Consider the following 20564-nt stretch of genomic DNA (forward strand, 5'->3'; position numbering starts at 1 on the left):
CCCTTCGACATATGCCAATCTAAAAACCAGTTTTTTTCTTCGGAAAACCTGGTTAAAAATAGTTATTAAAAGGTATAAAACAGCGAAAAATTACGACCTCGGCATGGACCTCGCCATCTTGATAATCACGTGATTACCCCCTCTGCAGTTACAATCTTTATGATTATCAACACCAATCAATAAACAAATGTATACTGAAAGACTGACAGCACTCACGATGTTCTCTCTATTTCATACTCAGCCAGTGACTGAATGAATGGGACTACTTTTCCGTGATGAAGAAATACTTTAAGCAACGGCTGTGATGCGTCTTCAAGACTATCTGAGATCTGCCCAAGGATATAGGCTGCACTGGAGCTGATTGGCTGAAATTGGGCATCAAAATGAAAGAGTATAACCAGAGAAAGGCATGAAATTGGATAGACTAAAATGGCAACTCAAAATGTTACAAATATAATATAAATACCAATAAGCATGAAATTGGATAGACTGAAAAGTCAAATAAAAATTTAGCAGTCTAACCATAGATGAAATTGGATTGCCTTAAATGTTCGATAAAAAGTTAACAGTCTAACCGTAGAAAAGCACGAGATAATGTTAAAAAAATGTTATCATTTAACCATAGAACAACATGAACTTTTATCTGTTGATTTGTTGAACCCAAATCAACAGGGTAATTCATCAATCATTTTAAGTTTCACTCTTAACAACTTTTTCCTGGTAAATGAATTAATACATACAGTAAATAACACAGACGTCACAAAGTCAGACTCAGCATTGGTGAAATCAACAAATAACACCTACATTTTTCTTTTCAAATACGAACCAAATTTGCAGTTATATAAAAATTACACCTTACAAACAGAAACCTTTAGTAACTTAGCAACTTAGCAAAATACCGGTCAATTTTCACCAATCAATTCTTATACGTAAAGGGACCTTTTCACAGATTTTCGCATGTATTAAATTTTTTTATTAAATGCTTTAATTTGATATATGTTTAATTGAAACTAAATAGCTCCATTTGAAAAAAGGATAAAAAATCAAGAAATAAAAAAAATGTAATCCTCAACTGGGCTCGAACCACTGACCCTTGTAGTAACATTCTAGCACTGAGACCACTGGGCCAACCGTGCTCATACAGTAATTCATGTATTTTACACAGTAAATAAGCAATCCACGTAATGTCACACAATAAAAGGATAACAACAGAACTCTTAAACTTATTCAATCATTTTCATGTTTTTAATGCTTTATAATTTTCAGGTTTTTAAATTGTCAAAACATGCATATAATGGATCTTTTGAAGCATGGTAAATGTTCAGTATTACTGTTTCCTCGCAAATATCATAACAACAACGAACATTTGCAAATCTGAAACCAAAAAAATGTTAAATTTTGTCAATTTACCAAAACGTGAAAAGGTCCTTTTAAGTCTTTGAATGAAGAATATTCTTAAAGCAGTTTTGTTCTCATAGTATTCACTCAGAGAAAACTGGGCATAATGCATGTGCGTAAAATTGTGTCCCAGATTAGGCTAATCAGGGACGAAACTTTCCGCCTAAACTTGATTTTTGGTAAGGCTTCATTGAAACTAAAAATTCCATACAAGAGGGCCATGATGGCCCTGAATCGCTCACCTGACTCATTAAGATCAGATGAAAACTATGACCTCTATTGTCTACACAATGTTTTTCTATGATTTGACCTAGTGACCTAGTTCCTGACTCTAGATGACCCAAATACAATCCCAATCCAGATTTCATCAAGATAAACATTCTGACAACAGTTCATAAATATTGGATGAAAACTGTGACCTCTATTGTCAACACAAGGTTTTTCTATTTATTTGACCTAGATTTTTACCCCAGATGACCCAAATACAATCCCACCCAGATTTCATCAAGAATTCTGACCAAATTTCATAAAGGTTGGATGAAAACTGTGATCTCTAATGTCTACACAAGGTTTTTATATTATTTGACCTAGTGACCTAGTTTTTGACCCCAGATGACCCAAATAAAATCCCAACCCAGATTTCATCAAGATAAACATTCTGACCAAATTTCATAAAAATTGGATGAAAACTGTGACCTCTATTGTCTACAGAAGGTTGTTCTATTATTTGACCTATTGACCTTGTTTTTGACCCCAGATGACCCAAATACAATCCCAAACCGGATTTCATCAAGATAAACATTTTGACCAAATTTCATCAAGATTGGATGCAAACTGTGACCTCTACTGTCTACACAAACAAATTGTTGACGGACGGACGCACGTACACACGCAGGCACGCACAACGGACGCCGGACATCACACGATCACATAAGCTCACCGTGTATATGTGTCGAAGATAAACATGAACAGTTGTGGTTAAAATCCCATAGAAACAAGGGCTGTTTGTAAAACATGCATGCCCCCCTATATGGGCTTTAAGTTGTAGTAGCAGCCATTGTGTGAATACGTTTGTTGTCACTGTGAATGGTGGTGGTGGTGGTGGTTGTGGTGGTGGTGGTGGCGTAGTAGTAGTAGTAATAGTAGTAGTAGTAGTAGTAGTAGTAGTAGTAGTAGTAGTAGTAATAGTAGTTGTAGTAGTAGTAGTAGTAGTAGTAGTAGTAGTAGTAGTAGTAGTAGTAGTAGTAGAAGTAGTAGTAGTAGTAGTAGTAGTAGAAGTAGTAGTAGTAGTAGTAGTAGTAGTAGTAGTAGTAGTAGTAGTAGTAGTGGTAGTAGTAGTAGTAGTAGTAGTAGTAGTGGTAAAATTAGTAGTAGTAGTGGCAGTAGTAGTAGAAGGTGGTGGTGGTGGTGGTGGTGGTGGTGGTGGTGGTGGTGGTGGTGGTGGCAGTAGTAGTAGTAGTACTAGTAGTAGTAGTAGTAGTAGTAGTAGTAGTAGTAGTAGTAGTAGTAGTAGTAGTAGTAGTAGTAGTAGTAGTGGTAGTAGTAGTAGAAGTAGAAGTAGTAGTAGTAGTAGTAGTGGTAGAAGTAGTAGTAGTAGTAGTAGTAGTAGAAGTAGTAGTAGTAGTAGTAGTAGTAGTAGTAGTAATAGTAGCAGTAGCAGTAGCAGAAGCAGTAGCAGCATTACAAGACCAATACTTAAGAATGATCAAATGGGAAAAGGTAACCTAGCACTGGCAGTAAATATGGGGCTCATTTACAGGTCAGATTTGGAATCTCTGCTGTAAAATGAGATTTTGAATGAATTAAAGGGAGGCAATTCTGTAATAAAAAGAACATGCATAAACCGTAGTTGTTTCCCTTGTTTGAACCATGCTAAATCCTTACAAGTTTGGAAAGAATTGGATGAAAAATTTGGACTTTATTGCATAAACACCATTTTCTCAATTCAAGGGGAGGTAATTCTGTACTTCATGGACCAATAATGCTCATTTTTTGTAGGGTTTGTGTCCTCATTGATATAAAGACACTGTGCAAATTTGGAAAGGATCGGACAAAAAATATGGAAGATTTTTTAAAGTTTTCACAAAATAGGCAAAAACGAATAAACATGCAAAGTTCAACGAGCTCCTGCGGCCATGTTTTTTGACGAATCAAATTTCTTTGAACAACTTCTTCAGGGGAGCCTTCAAAGGTCATCCCTGTGAAATTTTTTTGAAAATCTGATGAGCGGTTTCTGACAAGAAGATTTTTTAAGGTTTTTACCATATATGGTCATGGTGGCCATCTTGGTTATGCGATCAAATTTTTTTTAACAATTCTTTTGTCCCATGACCTAGGGATGCTCCACATGAAATTTAGTTGAAATTGGCTCAATGGTTTAGTAGAAGAAGATGTTTACAAATTGTTTACAGACGGACGGACGGACGGACGCCGGACGCTGAGTGATCACAATAGCTCACCTCGAGCTATCGCTCAGGTGAGCTAAAAAGCAGAAAGTGTCATCCCTGATTAGCCTGTGCGGACTGCACAGCCTCATCTGGGACGACACTTTAGGCACAAGCATTAAGCCCAGAACGCGACTCATATATTTCAATATGACACACAAATTTAACCTATAACAATTAACTTCTTAAGTAAGAACAAATTATTTATTATATTAGCCAAATGTATTGTCTGTATATACTGGTACTCAAATGCTCAGAGAATTTTCTTGGTTCTAAGGTTTCTCTTTATTTGAAGTCTAAGAATGGGTTGGTACAGGCCAAGGTATATTTTCAGGATATGCCTATACCTTGATTTCTGAAGACTCAAGTAGTAAGTTGCGGAGGTCCTCATAGTGAAAAGATGAGAACACGTGCTCCGTACAGTAGGAGATCTTGAGACGCAGGGAGCCCAGGTCCTCTGTGGGGGGTCGCAGGCTTTGAAGAGGCCGCAGGAAATACCTTCGAAAGTTTGGGTTATCTTGATCAATAGTTAAGATTAAGATCCAATACATCGTTAAAGTAGGTGTGAAGAGGGGTAAGAAGGAAAAGTTATAGGTCGGTACACAAATCGCATTCCACAAGTGTTGGACAAACTTGCATGCCTTATGAACATAATTACAAAGATCATAACTGGGCATTATTTTGATTACCTACGATAAAAGTATAAAGCGATAATTATATATTATTTGTTTGTTACATTAAACCAATATTTATTAAAAAAATTAAAAAATCAAAGGAAGTCTGTTATTATAATTAAATTACGGTTGAAATTCACAAACATTCATTCAAATACATCCATGCGTTATAAATAAATTAACCGTTGATGGTATAAAACCCACACTAGAGTGCCTTAACAAACCAATCTAACTTTACTTATTTCAAAATTCCTGATCAGAAAACATGGCAAATGCGCAACTTGATGTTGATTTTGTTACTAATAAACACGGACGGATAAGCATTGTGCTTGACGTTTCAGATTTGTAGTAAGTATATAATTGTATACTCATCAATTTTATAACATGCAAAGTGTTGTTAGTATGCCATTTGAATGAAAGTATACAGAATCAGTAATCAGAGCGGAAATTTAAAAGAACAAATGGAATCGAAATATTAACTAGAGATTTTCAAGAATAAATATGTTAATATACAAGTATGTAAATAAATGATTGATGCATGGAATCAAGATATAATAAGTTAAATGGAGATGTTCAATCAAAATTATTTTTACATATGTCGTTTCAATAACAGGTTAAAAGCAAACGATGTAATCACATATATTGGACGTTTGCTGTTACAATTATTACACTTTCTATGGGTATTTAATATATTTGTTGTTATATATATTATGTTAATAAAGTGCGTCCATATTTCCTCCAATAGGAGAGAATTAAAATCAAATATTTATTGAGAAGCACTTGTGTGTTTAAGTTAATTTAATTAAATAAATACATGAATTAAATACAAGAACCATGAGAGAAAAACTCCGCAGCTAACCCCTTTTCAATCAAGACCAACTATACTATGCAGTGTAGAATGTGGACAACAATTTGAACCTAACTGTAGTTGGATTTTAGCCCCATGCATGCGACTTACCTGGATTTTCCAATATCGATTTTTTATCATTAAAATCAAAATGTGGGTAATCGGGAGATTAATTCCTTTACCACTCAGACATGCAGGTTGACCCATATGTAATCCTATAGAAAATCTAACAAGAGCACCGCATAATAGGTGCCACGCTCAGCTGCGAAAGCTTCTCAGAATTTTTTTGACCTTTGACCCAACAAGAGATGTGTTCGTCAGAAACACAATGCCCCCTACTGCGCCGCTTTTAAATAAAATGTCTATTCATCATTTGGCAGGTATAGAAATCATCTCCTTTTAAAGCTTAATACTTCACTTGGATTTTGTCCAATCCAACGGAGGGGGGGGGGGGGTCTGTAGACAGTAAAAAATGACCAGGTCAGACATCACTGACAACCAAGGCCTGTGGTTTATCGAAGAGATCATAGCCAGAGTTCATCATGTATCTATGGACATAAGTCCACAGGTATTTAATGAAAACTAGCATTCTCAAATTAGAACAGGTAAGAAATGATAATTATATCATTAAAAAACAAGATGTGTTTGTGAAACACAATGTCCCCCTATATGACGTTTGACCTTGAAGGATGACCTTGCTAGCTTCAATATTGCAGAAGTGACATTACATGAGCAATTTTGACCCATATATTTGACCTTGAAGGATGACCTTGACCTTGACCTTTCACCACTCAAAATGTGCAGCTCCATGAGATACACATGCATGCCAAATATCAAGTTGCTATCTTCAATATTGCAAAAGAACTCATAAAATGAGCGATTTTGGCCACATATATTTGACATCTGACCTTGAAGGATGACCTTGACCTTTCACCACTCAAAATGTGCAGCTCCATGAGATACACATGCATGCCAAATATCAAGTTGCTATCTTGAATATCGAAATACTGCAAAAGTGTACATTAAATGAGCAATTTTGGCCCATATATTTGACCTTTGACCTTGAAGATGACCTTGACCTTGACCTTTCACCACTCCAAATGTGCAGCTCCATGAGATACATATGCATGCCAAATATCAAGTTGCTATCTTCAATATTGCAAAAGTTATTGCAAATGTTAAAGTTGGCGCAAACCAGCCAACAGACCAACCAGCAGACCAACCAACAGACCAACCAACAGACCAACCAACAGACTGGGCAAAAACAATATGTCCCCCATTACTATAGTGGGGGACATAAAAACTTTCACAAATCAATCATTCAAGTTATAAATAATCAAATAATAAATCTGTACAGTAACTGTAAAAAGAACTTAAATTCTTGGTAATGAAATATATAATATGAGATTTATAATTATATAAATTACTTCCCTTGAAAATAATTGTCTCTAACAAATGTCCATATTTAGTAGCAAATAATTACAAGAGGGCCAAGATGGCCCTAGTTCGCTCACCTGAGAGGAGTCAGTTCATTCAATCTTTACCAAACGTCAAACTTGACTTGATATTGTCCAGACAAACATCCTGGTCAAGTTTCATCATTATTGAACCAAAACTCTGGCATATGGAGTGATTTTGTTTTTGTAAGATTTGACCTGGTGGCCTATATTTTGAGTTGACCCCCTTACCAAACATCAAACTTTGCTTACAAAAATAAATATTATGACCAAGATTCATAAAATCTGAAACAAAATTCTGACCTCTAGAGTGTTTACAAGGATTTTGTATAATATAATGAAAATTTGGACAATCTAAGGGCAATAATTATGGCATTAATTATGTGATATATATAAAGCCAATCTTTTCACCAAGTTTCATGATGATTGGGCAAAAAATGTGACTTCTATAGTGTTCACAAGCTTTTATATAAATATAAGAAAACTGCCCCGGCCATGTTTATTCACCGATCTGAACCATTTTCGGACTCGTCCGAGATATCAATAATACCAATGTTTTGACCAACTTTCATGATGATTGGGCAAAAATTGTGACTTCTAGAGTGTTTACAAGGTTTCTCTATAGCCAAATAAGCCAAATAAGGAAAATTGCCCCCCCCCCTGTTATTGAACTAACCGGAACCATTTTCGAACTCAACTCTCATATCAAGGAAACAAATGTTTTGACCAAATTACATGAAAATTGGGCTAAAAATGTGACTTATAGTGTTCACATGTTTTAACTATATACATAAAGAGAAAAATGCCCCGCCCACTGGCGGCCATGTTTTTTCACCGATCTGGACCATTTTCGAAGTCATCCGAGCTATCAATAAAACCAATATTTTGACCAACTTTCATGATGATTGGGCAAAAAATGTGACTTCTAGAGTGTTAACAAGGTTTCTCTATAGCCAAATAAGGAAAACTGCCCCCCCCCCCTCCGGCAGCCATATTATTGAACTGACCAGAACCATTTTCGAACTCTACTCTCATATCAAGGAAACAAATGTTCTGACCAAATTTCATGAAAATTGGGCCAAAAATTTAACTTCTTGAGTGTTCACATGTTTTCACTATATACATATAGATTAAAATGCCCCGCACACTGGTGGCCATGTTTTTTCACCGATCTGGACCATTTCCGAACTCGTCCGAGATAATAATAAAACCAATGTTTTGACCAACTTTCGTGGTGGTTGGGCAAAAATTGTGACATCTAGAGTGTTTACAAGGTTTTTCTATAGCCAAATAAGGAAAACTGCCCCGCCCACTGGCGGCCATGTTTTTCATCGGACCGGAACCACTTTTGAACTCAACCAAGATATTATTAGGACAAACATTTTGAAAAAGTTACATGAAGATTGGGCATGAAATGTGACTTCTACAGTGTTAACAAGTTTTTCTTTTTTTTGACCTAGTGACCTAGTTTTTGACTTGGCACGACCCAGTTTCGAACTCAACCGCGATTTCATTGGGACAAAGCTTCTGACCAAGTTTCATGAAGATCTGACAATAAATGTGGCCTCTAGAGTGTTTATGAACAAATGTGGACGAACGGACGGACAAAGACCTGTCACAAAGGCTCACCTCACGTGGCTGTTGATTGACCACTCAAAATGTGCAGCTCCATATCAAGTTGCTATGTTCAATATTGAATAATTATCTCCCTTTAAAACTTATTACTTCCCTTGAATTTGTATTTTTGATCTTAGACCTTGAAAGATGACCTTTACCTTGACCTTTTACCACGATGTGTTTGTCAGATGCACAATGCCACTTACTGCCCCGCTTTGATTTATTTAACAAAAATATATACGTTGGCAGGTCAGATAATAATGTCCATTGAAAGCTTATTACTTCCCTTAGATTTGTTTTTTTCGACCATAGACCTTGAAGGATGATGTTCACCTTGAAATTTTACCACTCAAAATGTGCAGCTCCATGAGATACACATGCATGCCAAATATCAAGTTGCCATCTTCAATATTTAAAAAGTCATGTTATAGTAATGGCCAATGTTAAGGTTTAAGCACGACCCCTATGGCGCAACCGAACGGCGGACGATGAGCTGGCTTTGACAATAGCTCGGGTTTTCTCTGAAAACAGCCGAACTAATAAAATTTAAGACCTTTCTTAATAGAAATTTCTTTCCCTACCATACTGATGAGCAGCAAACAGCATAAAACCCGAACAGACTGCCACTAACTCGCATGCTGTTTTGGTTTTATGCTGGTTGCATATAACCATTTTCACTTTGCTTCTGAATAAGTGAGGGTTTATTTTAATTTTCCCAACTAAAACAATACATTCATTGATACGAGCCTTGAAAATAGTGCCTTTTGTTAAGTGTAATTTCGAAATTATAAATGATGTTCAATACTATAAGGTTTTTTAACAGCAAATGTGTACAAATGTGGTGATATATTTTCATGAAAACAGAGCTGACATACCAATATACCAGTATGTCACCTGAGTTCAACTATGAATATATCAAGAGCATCGTACACAACACAGTTAAATAATATTTTTGTTGTATACATGTACAGAAAATAACAGGCTAATCTGGGACGACACTTTACGCACATGCATTAAGCCTAGTTTTCTAAGAACATGGCTCATATAAACCAGAGCTTTGTCACAGACGTGAAGAATACCCCATGCCGCATTGACACAGAATATTTTGCATGTTGTCTTCCCAAAAAACAGCCGACAACATCCTCAATGTTTAAAACGCACCAATGACCCAATGACCTAAGATCGGATGAAAACAACTTGAATTAGAGAGCGGACACTTAATACGGACCGACAGACAGACAAGCTCACTCCTATATATCCCCCTAAACTTCGTTTGTGGGGGTATAATAAATGTATGCCATTACATTAGATGTTTGTCTCAAACATGACTAGTACCCCTGGGCAAATCATTTCAAGGTCAAATAACTTAAATATGTGAGTAGTATTTGGATGGAAAACAGGTATGTTGTACATTAATTATAACATATTTGAAGTTTCAATTCGATTGCTTGAGAAATGTTGAGGTAGTTTACTCAGACAACATGTAACATTACACATAAGCAAGTTTGCTCCGCAAATGTATAACATTTCACATAAGCAAGTTTGCTCGGCAAATGTATAACATTTCACATACGCAAGTTGGCTCCACAAGTGTATAACATTTCACATAAGCAAGTTTGGTCTGCAAAGCACAAAATTTCACATAAGAAAGTTTGCTCGGCAAAAAAATATATAACATTTCACAAAAGCAAGTTTGCTCCAAAAACATGTTACATTTAACACAAGAGCTGTCAGAAGACAGCGCCCTCGACTATTCAAGTGCTTAACAGTATAACGTAAGCCATCATGGAAAAATTGTTCATATTCAATAAGGTCAAGGTAATATAGTCTTATTTTAAGTAGAAGAGGACCATAATTCAAACATATCGTTTCGCTTTTGTTTTATATGACACTTATAGACGATTCTGAGTTCAGGTATATCTTCCACAATCAATTAATCATTTGTTAAGACATAAAGCAAACCAATAAGTTTATTTCCAGTTTGATAGCAGTAGCTTGGGTGGGATGCTTGAATGGTCCTTCAAAAATAAAATAAATAAATATTTGTGTGTTTTTTTACCATGTTTCAAATTAAAAAAATCTTTTTGGGTGGTGGTTGAGGTGGAGATGGGGAGGGGGGTATAATGTGGGGGGGGGGGGGGTCATTTATTAGATGATCTTTCAAAAATAAGAAAAAAAATAAGAAAAAAAAACTTGGGGGGGATTCTGGGGTGGGGCGTGGGGGGTGGTTTGGGTGGAGTTCATTGTGGTATGTCAGGTAAGTTTTGTCAAAGTATGAATCAAATCTGATCATAAATAAAGAAGTTATGGTTATTTTAGCAAAATGTTATAATTTGACATTGAGAGTCAAGGTCATTCAAAGGTCAAGGTCAAATTCAACTTGCCAGGTACAGTACCCTCATGATAGTAAGAAAGTATTTGAAGTTTGAAAGCAATAGCCTTGATCTTAAGAAGTAAAGTGGATCTAAACACAAAATTTAACAAAATATTAAAAGTTTCTAAGACAAAAGAGGGCCATAATTCCGTTAAAATGCCAACCTGAGTTATGCAACTTGCCCTGTACAGTCCCCTTACGATAGTTAGAGTTTTCCAAGTTTGAAAGCAATAGCCAGTATACTTTAGGAGTAAAATGGACCAAAACACAAAACTTAACAAAATTTCTCTGGTGGAAAGCTATTGTAAACAGTTTTGCACACAATTAAGAAACATTTTGTGAACTTGATGAACAAGTAATCCATTAAACCGTTTTGTTACTCAGAATTTTAAACAGTAGACCACTAATTTGAAATTTCACTTGCATCTGCAATGAAAAAATCAATTCAATCAGTGAATGTTCATCAACATCACTCACAATTTTGAGGCAATTTACTTCAGGATACAGTGTGATGTCATTAAGAAATATTTTCACACAAACTGGACACATAATCCATTTGGGCGTTTGCAATATTTTTTATAATTAAACAATAAAGAAAGTGAAAATTTTTAATACTTTTATTTTAAGAATAGCTGTAAAATGAAAGTGACAAGTACAAACCTTTGTACATTATACATTATATTGAATGTTAACTTGCTTTAACACATCTGCATATGTTTTACGGGTACTCCATTACCTAAAAGAATATCCGAATAATAAAATATATAAAAGCACACTGACAAGAAAACAATAGAACAACAAATAACATGGAACACATATTCATCCTAAAATAATTATTGTTAACAAGATGAAACAAGAATAAGATGGTTAAAAAGTGCACCTTGGATAACGCATGAATATATCTGTATGAAGTCTTAACCCATGTATGCCTAGTGGACTCTCCCATCCTTTTAAATTGGGTCAATTTATTTCCAAAATTAGGAATTTCATGATTGTATATTTATTTCTATATTTAGAATATTTATTACAAAAATTCCTTTAAGCAAACAGCGCAGACCCAGATGAGAGGCAGCAACATGCGGCGTCTCATCTGGGTCTACGCTTTTTGCCAAGGCCTTTTTTCTAGACACTAGGCATAATTGGGTTACTTACAATTCTCCAATATGCAAACACTATTGATAATGAGGCCATTGCTGAATGAGATCTGTTATGCTTATTCAAGGGCAATAACTCAGTTAGGGGTTTGAAAAACAAAGATTCCCAACAAAATGACATGTATACAGATTATTTACCAATATGATTTCAAGACATGTGTTATGCTGTTGCTGATTAATTGTGTTTGAGGCGCAGTCAGTAGTTTGGAAAACAGGAAAAAGCCACTCACAAAGTCATGATTATTTAAGTGTTTACTAACTAAGGTTATAGTTTAACAATAATCCTTAGATTCGACAGTAATGACAAACTGTCTTTATTTCTTTGTTAAATTTATGTTCATTTATAATAATTATATGTTTTCTTACAACATTTAATGAAAAATATTTATCACACAGAAAATCACTAAGTAAAGTGTCACTAAGCAATGCTAAATTTTCTATATATTAATGTTTAATATTTTTCACTTTGTAAGTTGCTTTTGCATGTCTTCCAGACAACGATAAGCATCTAAAACATCAATCATCTGCATTATCATTTGATGGAGAATACAGGTAACACTCTGGTTAAATGCATAACCCCACACCCCACACTTGTGCTCTCTCTCTCATGTATGCATTCTCACATGTGTCTTCAAGCTCCCTCTCTGGTTACATGCATAACCACACAATATGTGTACAGCTCCAGTATGTATCCTCATGTACATTTTAAAGGTATTACTGGTGTAACTCTCATAAGCAATAACCTAAAAGATTTATAGTCTCTAGTCTGCATGTATCCTCCTCATGTGTCTCTTCAAGTAATCCCTCCGGTTAAATTCATAACCACACACCTCACACTTGTATGGTTTCTCTCCTGTATGTATCCTCATGTGTTTCTTCAAGTGATCACTCTGGTTAAATTCATAACCACACACCTCACACTTGTATGGTTTCTCTCCTGTATGTATCCTCATGTGTTTCTTCAAGCTATTACTCTGGTGAAATGCAAAACCACACACCTCACACTTGTAATTTCTCTCTCCTTTATGTATCCTCATATGTATCTTCAAGTGATGACTATATTTAGATGAATAACCGCACACCTCACACTTGTAGGGTTTCTCTCCTGTATGTATCCTCATGTGAGTCTTCAAGTGAACACTCTGGTTACATTCATAACCACACACCCCACATTTGTACAGTCTCTCAGTCTCTCCTGCATGTATCCTCATGTGTCTCTTCAAGGAACGACCATCGTTACATTCAAAACCACACAACTCACACTTGTATGGCTTCTCTCCTGTATGTATCCTAATGTGTGTCTTCAAGTCAGAACGCTGGTTAAATTCATAACCACACACCTCACACTTGTATGGTTTCTCTCCTGTATGTATCCTAATGTGTTTCTTAAAGTTACTACTCTGGCTACAAGCATAGCCACACACCTCACACTTGTATGGTTTCTCTCCTGTATGTATTTTCATGTGTTTCTTCAAGTTTCCACTATGGCTACAAGCATAGCCACACACCTCACACTTGTATGGTTCCTTTGTATGTATCCTCATGTGTGTCTTTAACATACTACTCTGGTTGAATGTATTATGACATACCTCACACTCATACAATCTCTCTCCAGCATGTATCCTCATGTGTGTCTTCAAGTTACTACTGTTCGTACAAGTATTATCCCACACCACACCATTGCACTCCTTTTCATCTGTGTTTTCTATTTTCTTCTTATTCTTTAATATTGCATTTTCTAATTGCTGTTCCATGACAGATTGTAAAATGTCACTACCTTCTCCGTTGACATATTTAGGTCTGAAGAGCAAGTTCTTGTCTCTGATGATGCCAAGTTCTCTGGCATATTCATCTCCGTAATAGACAAGCAGTTCTTCTCCTGGTGAAACTGGCTTGAATGTGCAGTAATAGATTCCTCCTTTGTACTGGAATGCTACAAGGTTCTGATCTGCCTCTGTCATTGCACAGTTCACGTATCTCATCCAGTTAGAGGTGGCCTTGTTCTGGGCATCCACACAATGGCTAGCTTTGCCTTCCTTAAAGATCTGCCAGCAATATCCTGATTTATGGTTGTCAGAGATGGCATCGCCCCTATATGGTCCAAACATGATCCTGGATTCCAGTCCAACTTTTGAAAATACTCCAAGACCAGCTCCAAATAGTTTTGAGGTTTTAATTTCAAGGTCATCTGGAAGAGTATGATCAGCTCTACAGGGGTCCCCTTCTGGCACCTCTTTGTCCTGTATGAAGTTGTATGGTCCATGCACAGGACAGTCCCCTTCAAACTCTTTGTTGCATTCTCCACAGTACAGAAAGTGATCATTATCTGAAGGTTCAAGGTTCATACAGCTGGCTAGGTTCCACTCTGGAAGAAGGTATTCAGTCTTGTCCTTTTCAAGTGTCTTGGCTTTTTTCACTCTCTTAGCACTTACTAGGTAACCTGTTTTGACCAATTTCCTCTTAGCTGGTTTATGAAAAAGGGGGACCATTGTTTTTGCAGCATACCTAGGCTTGACTGGGCCTTCGGATGAACCTTGAACACAAACCCTCTTTGATGCCAAAAGAGTTGAATTGTAGCTCTTGCTTTTTTTTTGGTTTCTTTCAATAAATATCTCTTCAAAGTCATCAGAAGAACATTCACCAGACTCATCTGCTAGATTTGAATTCACTTCCTCGGATGTCACAGAAACTTCTGCCAAATTAAAAATGGTATAACTCATTAACAAAGGCATTTCATTGGTCTGACTTTCAGTATAAATGTCTTGTGACAGATCTTCCTTTGAATCACAGCTGATAAAAGGCATCGGAACATGTGGATCATCCACAGGTAATATTTCATTGTTTTGGTCCATACTGTATGTTACATCACTTGACAAACCAATGGACTGATTTGTAGGAAAGTCCATTTTAATTGATTTATCACTACAATCCCATTTACCCCTAGCACCAGTAGATTCAGAACTGGCAGCTGTCACTGGACTGGGTCGGGCATACCAGCGTCCCAACAAAAGTTGGTCATCGGCTTTCTTTGAAACATCAGACGGACTCGGTTGATGTGGTGGAATTGTCTTCACATTTGAATAGTCAGCAATTATATTTCCAGGGACAGATGCGTGGCTTTCAATTAACGGACACTGCTCAGCAGGATTCATAGCCAACATATTCAGAAGTACAGAACCATTGCCTGGTAACTACTTAAGGGAAAATAACTGTCTGTTTTGTAAGCTTGTCCAATGGAATCTTGTCCAAAAGTAACACTCTACCACTGTAGGTTCATTTGGTGGACAGATTCATATTTTTCGCAGGTTGAATCCCTTGTGAAGTAAAGGTTTCAGTCATGGTCCATTTTTGCTCTCTTTACACCTAAAGGATAGAGCCATTTTGAGCTGTATACATGTGTATGTATGCAAATTGTAGAATTACTGCACAATTTATGGTTACCAGACGTTTCCACCCCAAACCATTTCCTCACTGTGGACTTTACCACCCAAAACTGTTTCCTCCCAAGACGTTCCCTCCCCAATCTGTTTCCTCCCAAGACGTTTCCTTCCCAAAATAATTTACATAAGGACTTTTGATATTGGGTTAAGTAAACATAATTAGGTATTTTGATGCTTTTTTTATTGGATTAATTAATGATAATTAGATGTTTTTTTGTTAAATTTGATCTTATTAGTCATGAATATATGGGTTAATATTTATCAATTGTTTTGTAAAATTAATTTGTTTTCCATACAAATGGAAATGGGGCAATTTAAAAAGCATGAAAGTAAAAAAATTATTAGATTTGATACAGATATTTGTTCTCTTTTTACTTATAGCTTATTATTTATCAGGGTTTTTTCTGCCTTTTTTGGGAAAAGGAGTCTGACCAAATTGGGAAGTTTTTATCGACAAAATTGTCCATTTTGGGAATTTTGCTTCAATTAAATGGCTAATTTTGGGTAAACATTGTGAATTTATCATGCTTAACTAAGTCAGTGGTTTAACAAATAAATTTGTTTTTATTTGTTATTTTGTCTTCTTTATATAAACACATGCAATATTGGGCATGTTCAACATTTATTCAAGAACTGCACAGCAAAAGAGTGCCAGACACAATTATTAACGTTTAACCAATGTTTGTGATGACCATGTGTAGATAACAACTTTTGGGACTAATAGATTTCGTTTCAATAAGTATAATACTCGACCATATAAACAGATGTTCTCGATGGCCAAACCACATTGGGAATATGAAACTAAACTTCCATAATCAATCATGCAAACCCCGATACACACATTCAATCCAAACTTGTATCGTTATGTACCTAGGGAAATTGGAATTACACTTATATAATCAATTATTTAAATTTCATTATATATCATATCTGAATTGGGACTTGTTATGTCTGTTATGTATTGGTTTGAAGTAATGTTGACCTACGAGCCAATTTTTGTTAATCAAGAACGAAGACCATATCAACAGATGTTCTCGATAATTGAACTTCATTGGGGAAATGAAAACATACTTCCATAATCAATTATTCAAACTTCATTACATATCCCATCCGCACTGACATCTGTTATGTTAATTTCCTAAATACCCGCAACATACAACTTTACAGCAGGTTCATGGTGCTGAATCCTCACTCAACCACAGCAGTGCTTGTTGGTCTGATACACACCAGCTGGACGAGTTGGAACATTAATATTATCTAATAATCATAAGACATTTCTTTCTAAAAAAAAAAAAAATTTAAATTGGGATTTTTTTTTATATTTTGGTTTGGGATCGGGTCCATTTGCGTTGGGAATGCCTCCGTTTTCAGGAGGCGCAGACAGTACCGAAAAAAAACCTGTTTATAAAATATATAATGTGTGAAAAAAAATCAATTTATTGTGGCATAAACATACAAAAATAAAACATTAAGGGTGCTTTTTAAAATAACTACTAGTCATTATCAATATTCTTAATCAAGTGTGCCAGGTTTTGCTGTTCAAATATTTCATAAGAGAAGATTTGACAGATCCAGATTTTGCGCCACTTACATGATATTTTTAACAGTAACACTGTTATTCAATAATATATCTAATTTATATTTGTCATGATTGTAATAATGTGTGTACTATGATGTAAAATGTTATATACATTTTTATTTTTGTCTTATAATGTATTTGTTTTTATGAATTTTCATAACTAAATTCATCCTTATGCAACTCAAATGTAATCATAAATTATAGTATATAATTGTATCATAATATTTATTATTTATTTGTCCGGACACGCAACACACTAATCAGTCATTTGGTAACTTGTGTTTTTTTTGTTTTGCTTTTAAGGATAGTTATTATTATTCTTTTTCATTTTTATAAAGTTCTAATAAAAGTATTAAGATGTTCTCGGATTTCATTTCTTTTTTATTCATAAAATTACTTGCAATTGAAACATAACTCTGCTTTTTATCTATTGATGTTTGTTTCTTTATTATTTACAATATCTTATTATTGTTTTTATGTCATTAAATTATTAATTGTTTTATTTTAAAACAATCTTAAAGGATTGTTTTTATTCATTAAAACAGGTATTTGTAAAAAGTGCATAAATAAACAAGGGCTGTTTGTAAAACATGCATGGCCCCCATATGGGCTGTCAGTTGTAGTGGCAGCCATTGTGTGAATACGTTTTTTGTCACTGTGACCTTGACCTCAAGACCTGAAAATCAATAGGGTTCATCTGTCAGTCATGATTAATGTACCTATGAGTTTGATTATCCTAGACCTAATTATTCTTGAGTAATCACCAGAAAATGCCAGTCAGAGTTACATTACTTTGCCTGCACAGTCCCCTTATGATAGTTAGTAAGTGTTGCAAGTATGAAAGCAATAGCTTTGATACTTAAGGAATAAAATGGACCTAAACACAAAACTTAAAAATTAACCAAAATTTTCAATTTTCTAAGTATAAGAAGGGCACATAATTCTGTCAAAATGCACGCCAGAGTTATCTAACTTTGCCTGTGCCCAGTCCACTCATGATAGTAAGTACGTGTACCAAGTTTGAATGCAATAGCATTGATACTTTTTGAGAAAAGTGGACCTAAACGCAAAACTTAACCGGACGCCGACGCCAAGGTGATGACAATAGCTCATAATTTTGTTTCAAAAAATAGATGAGCTAAAAACGCACTAAGTGACCCCCTGACCTAGTTTTAGGCCCGGAATGGCCCATGTTCAAACTTGTGCTAGAGATCATCTTGATAAAACTTGTGACCAAGTTTGGTGAAGATCGGTTGAAAAGTACTTAAACTAGATAGCGGACACCATGCTGAATGTTAAAAACGCACTAAGTGACCCCATGACCTAGTTTTTGACCCGGCAGGGCCCATGTTCGAACTTGGCCTAGACGTCATCTAGATATAACTTGTGAACAAGTTTGGTGAAGATCGAATGAAAACTACTTGAAGTGGAGAGCCCGTGAACACCGTGCTGAATGTTAAAAACGCACTAAGTGACCCCGTGACCTAGTTTTTGACCCAGCAGGGCCCATGTTGGAACTTGGCCTAGACGTCATCTAGATACAACTTGTGAACAAGTTTGGTGACACATTTTGAGTAATGAATGGATACAAGTTTAATTTATAAAATTATTATTATTTTAATTACATATTATCATATACAAGTGTAATCTTATTTGTCATATTATAAACCAATATTTTTCTATATTTATTATTTTTATTTTATTTCATTTTTTATCACTTCTAATTTGATCTATTTATTTCTTTTAAATTACCATCATAGACCCGTTAGAAAAAAACATTTGTCATTTTCAATATATATAATAATAGAGAAGACGTTTCCAGCCCAAAATCACAGCATTTTGAGGTGGAAACGTCTGGGGATGAAACGTCTTGGGAGGAAACGGTTTGGGGTGGAAATGTCTGACATTTCAATTTATTTACCATAAAAGGAATTAATCTATAAATAAACTATTCATTACATACATTAGTTTTCTGAAAAAAGTTACATCAATGAACAGAAATAATGACATATTTTCAATATTTTTTTTTTAACTTACTAATAAATATATAATATATAAATGTGCACAAATAACATTGCATAAGTATAAAAATGCCAAATATGAAATAAATGATCCAAGGGCAGGTGTCAACATGACAATCTGACATTAGAAGCGCAATTAATTTCCAATAAAGTGCTCCAGCTAGCAATACATGCCCCTCTAAAATTTGACCACTTCAAAAAGCGCCCCTCTATATTTCTGTTAAATGCCATTTTGGTGAGTTACCTTCTATATTGTCTATCATAAGTTTCCAAGATCCGGTCACTCAACTGTTGTAAATTGCACAATCTCACAGCGGGGTACGCATTATCTGTTATAAAGCGTTGATAGCCAGTATCGATATTTTTGTCACTGTATACACCTGTGTGTAACTCGAGAGTTAATGCCGCATGGAAAAGACGTTGCCATGGGTGTCACGCGCTGTAAGCGGACGTAATGTTTGTTCAGGGACCTAACACAAAAATGTGTTTGTATAGGTCCCTGGTTTGTTGCGCTTTGTGTGATCTAGACACCGTGAAGGCGCTAAAAACATGACGGAGATGAATATTTTATGGGTGCAAAGAATATATTGGGCATCCCGACACAACAGGATCGCTATATATAGCGAATCTGCTGTGGATTTACGATGCACACGGCGTTGTAAAGATTTTGTCTTTAAGCTCAAGGCCAATTTAAATATTGATAAACGGTCGGTCATGTAGGCTTGTCGAAAGCAATTTGATAATGTCACAATTTTTTGTATTTATGCACGAATGTGCATGTGCGTTAATTCCCATTTGAGATTTATAATTGGCCGTTTTTTATTTCGCTATTAATTAATGGTGACCGTACGTAAATAATTAAAAAAAAACGCGGTTGATTTAAAGTGTCTCCGCAAAATGGAATGGCATGAACGAAGATTAATTTATAATGAAAAAACTATTGTTATATTAGCCACAACTTCATTCGTATATGCAATCATTTTCTGTGAATTGTGATATTATTATTTTATAAATACATGGTTACAACAAATGAAATAAACCGTAATCAGGGACATGCACAAACACATGTGTAGGCCCCTGCTTTAATTGACACGTAATTGATTGGCACTGAATTGGCAGCCGTTTCGAAACTTTAATTTAAAGTTTGACTCCGCGAAGTCATGTGGCCCATGTAAAGTGTGAAGCTCCTTGTGACGCAAATACTCACATGCCAATTTAAAATGTCACAGACAGCAGTCGTCACAACGCTTCCAAAAACATATATATTTTGTAGATTTTTAGACAAGAGTTATACCAATGTTGAATGGTCAAGAAACGCTGTCTAGAAAAGAAATAATATTGACTTGTCAAACTCTACGGATTGTCAAACTCAACACTCAAATTGTCAAGAACTGAAGACTAAATTGTCAAACAAGAGAAAGAATATTTCACTAAAAGAATTTGTCAAAACATAGAAAGAATTGAATAAATTATCATTCGATCTTTGACGTACAACACGTACAACATGCCTTCGTCAATGCGGAAAGCAGACGAAATGGAGCGCGCAAAACAGAAAATCG

General features: G+C 35.4%; 2 protein-coding genes across 3 annotated transcripts in view; both read right to left on the reverse strand.

Moving 5' to 3' along the window:
- The window catches only part of LOC127836606 (ras GTPase-activating protein 3-like), a 71199-nt gene that overhangs the window by 30980 nt on the left and 19655 nt on the right, over positions 1-20564 (reverse strand). Inside the window, exons 8-9 of the mRNA XM_052363274.1 lie at positions 4190-4340; positions 217-365 (exon numbers count right to left, since the gene is read on the reverse strand). Coding sequence (XP_052219234.1) covers positions 217-365; positions 4190-4340 — 300 coding nt within the window. The remainder of the gene's footprint in view (positions 1-216; positions 366-4189; positions 4341-20564) is intronic.
- Positions 11413-19411, reverse strand: LOC127836607 (histone-lysine N-methyltransferase PRDM9-like). Of its 2 annotated transcripts, XM_052363276.1 has the most exons (3): positions 19250-19411; positions 12880-15328; positions 11413-12795 (listed from the first exon to the last, which is right to left on the reverse strand). In XM_052363276.1, the coding sequence occupies exons 2-3, from the start codon at positions 15124-15126 to the stop codon at positions 12727-12729; spliced, it is 2316 nt and encodes a 771-aa protein (XP_052219236.1). In that variant the 5' UTR covers positions 15127-15328; positions 19250-19411; the 3' UTR covers positions 11413-12726. The 2 variants fall into 2 exon arrangements, with proteins under 2 accessions (XP_052219236.1, XP_052219235.1); XM_052363275.1 differs by having other exon boundaries at positions 11413-15328.

The sequence above is a fragment of the Dreissena polymorpha genome, chromosome 6 (assembly GCF_020536995.1).
Source record: "Dreissena polymorpha isolate Duluth1 chromosome 6, UMN_Dpol_1.0, whole genome shotgun sequence".
Classification (NCBI taxonomy): domain Eukaryota; kingdom Metazoa; phylum Mollusca; class Bivalvia; order Myida; family Dreissenidae; genus Dreissena; species Dreissena polymorpha.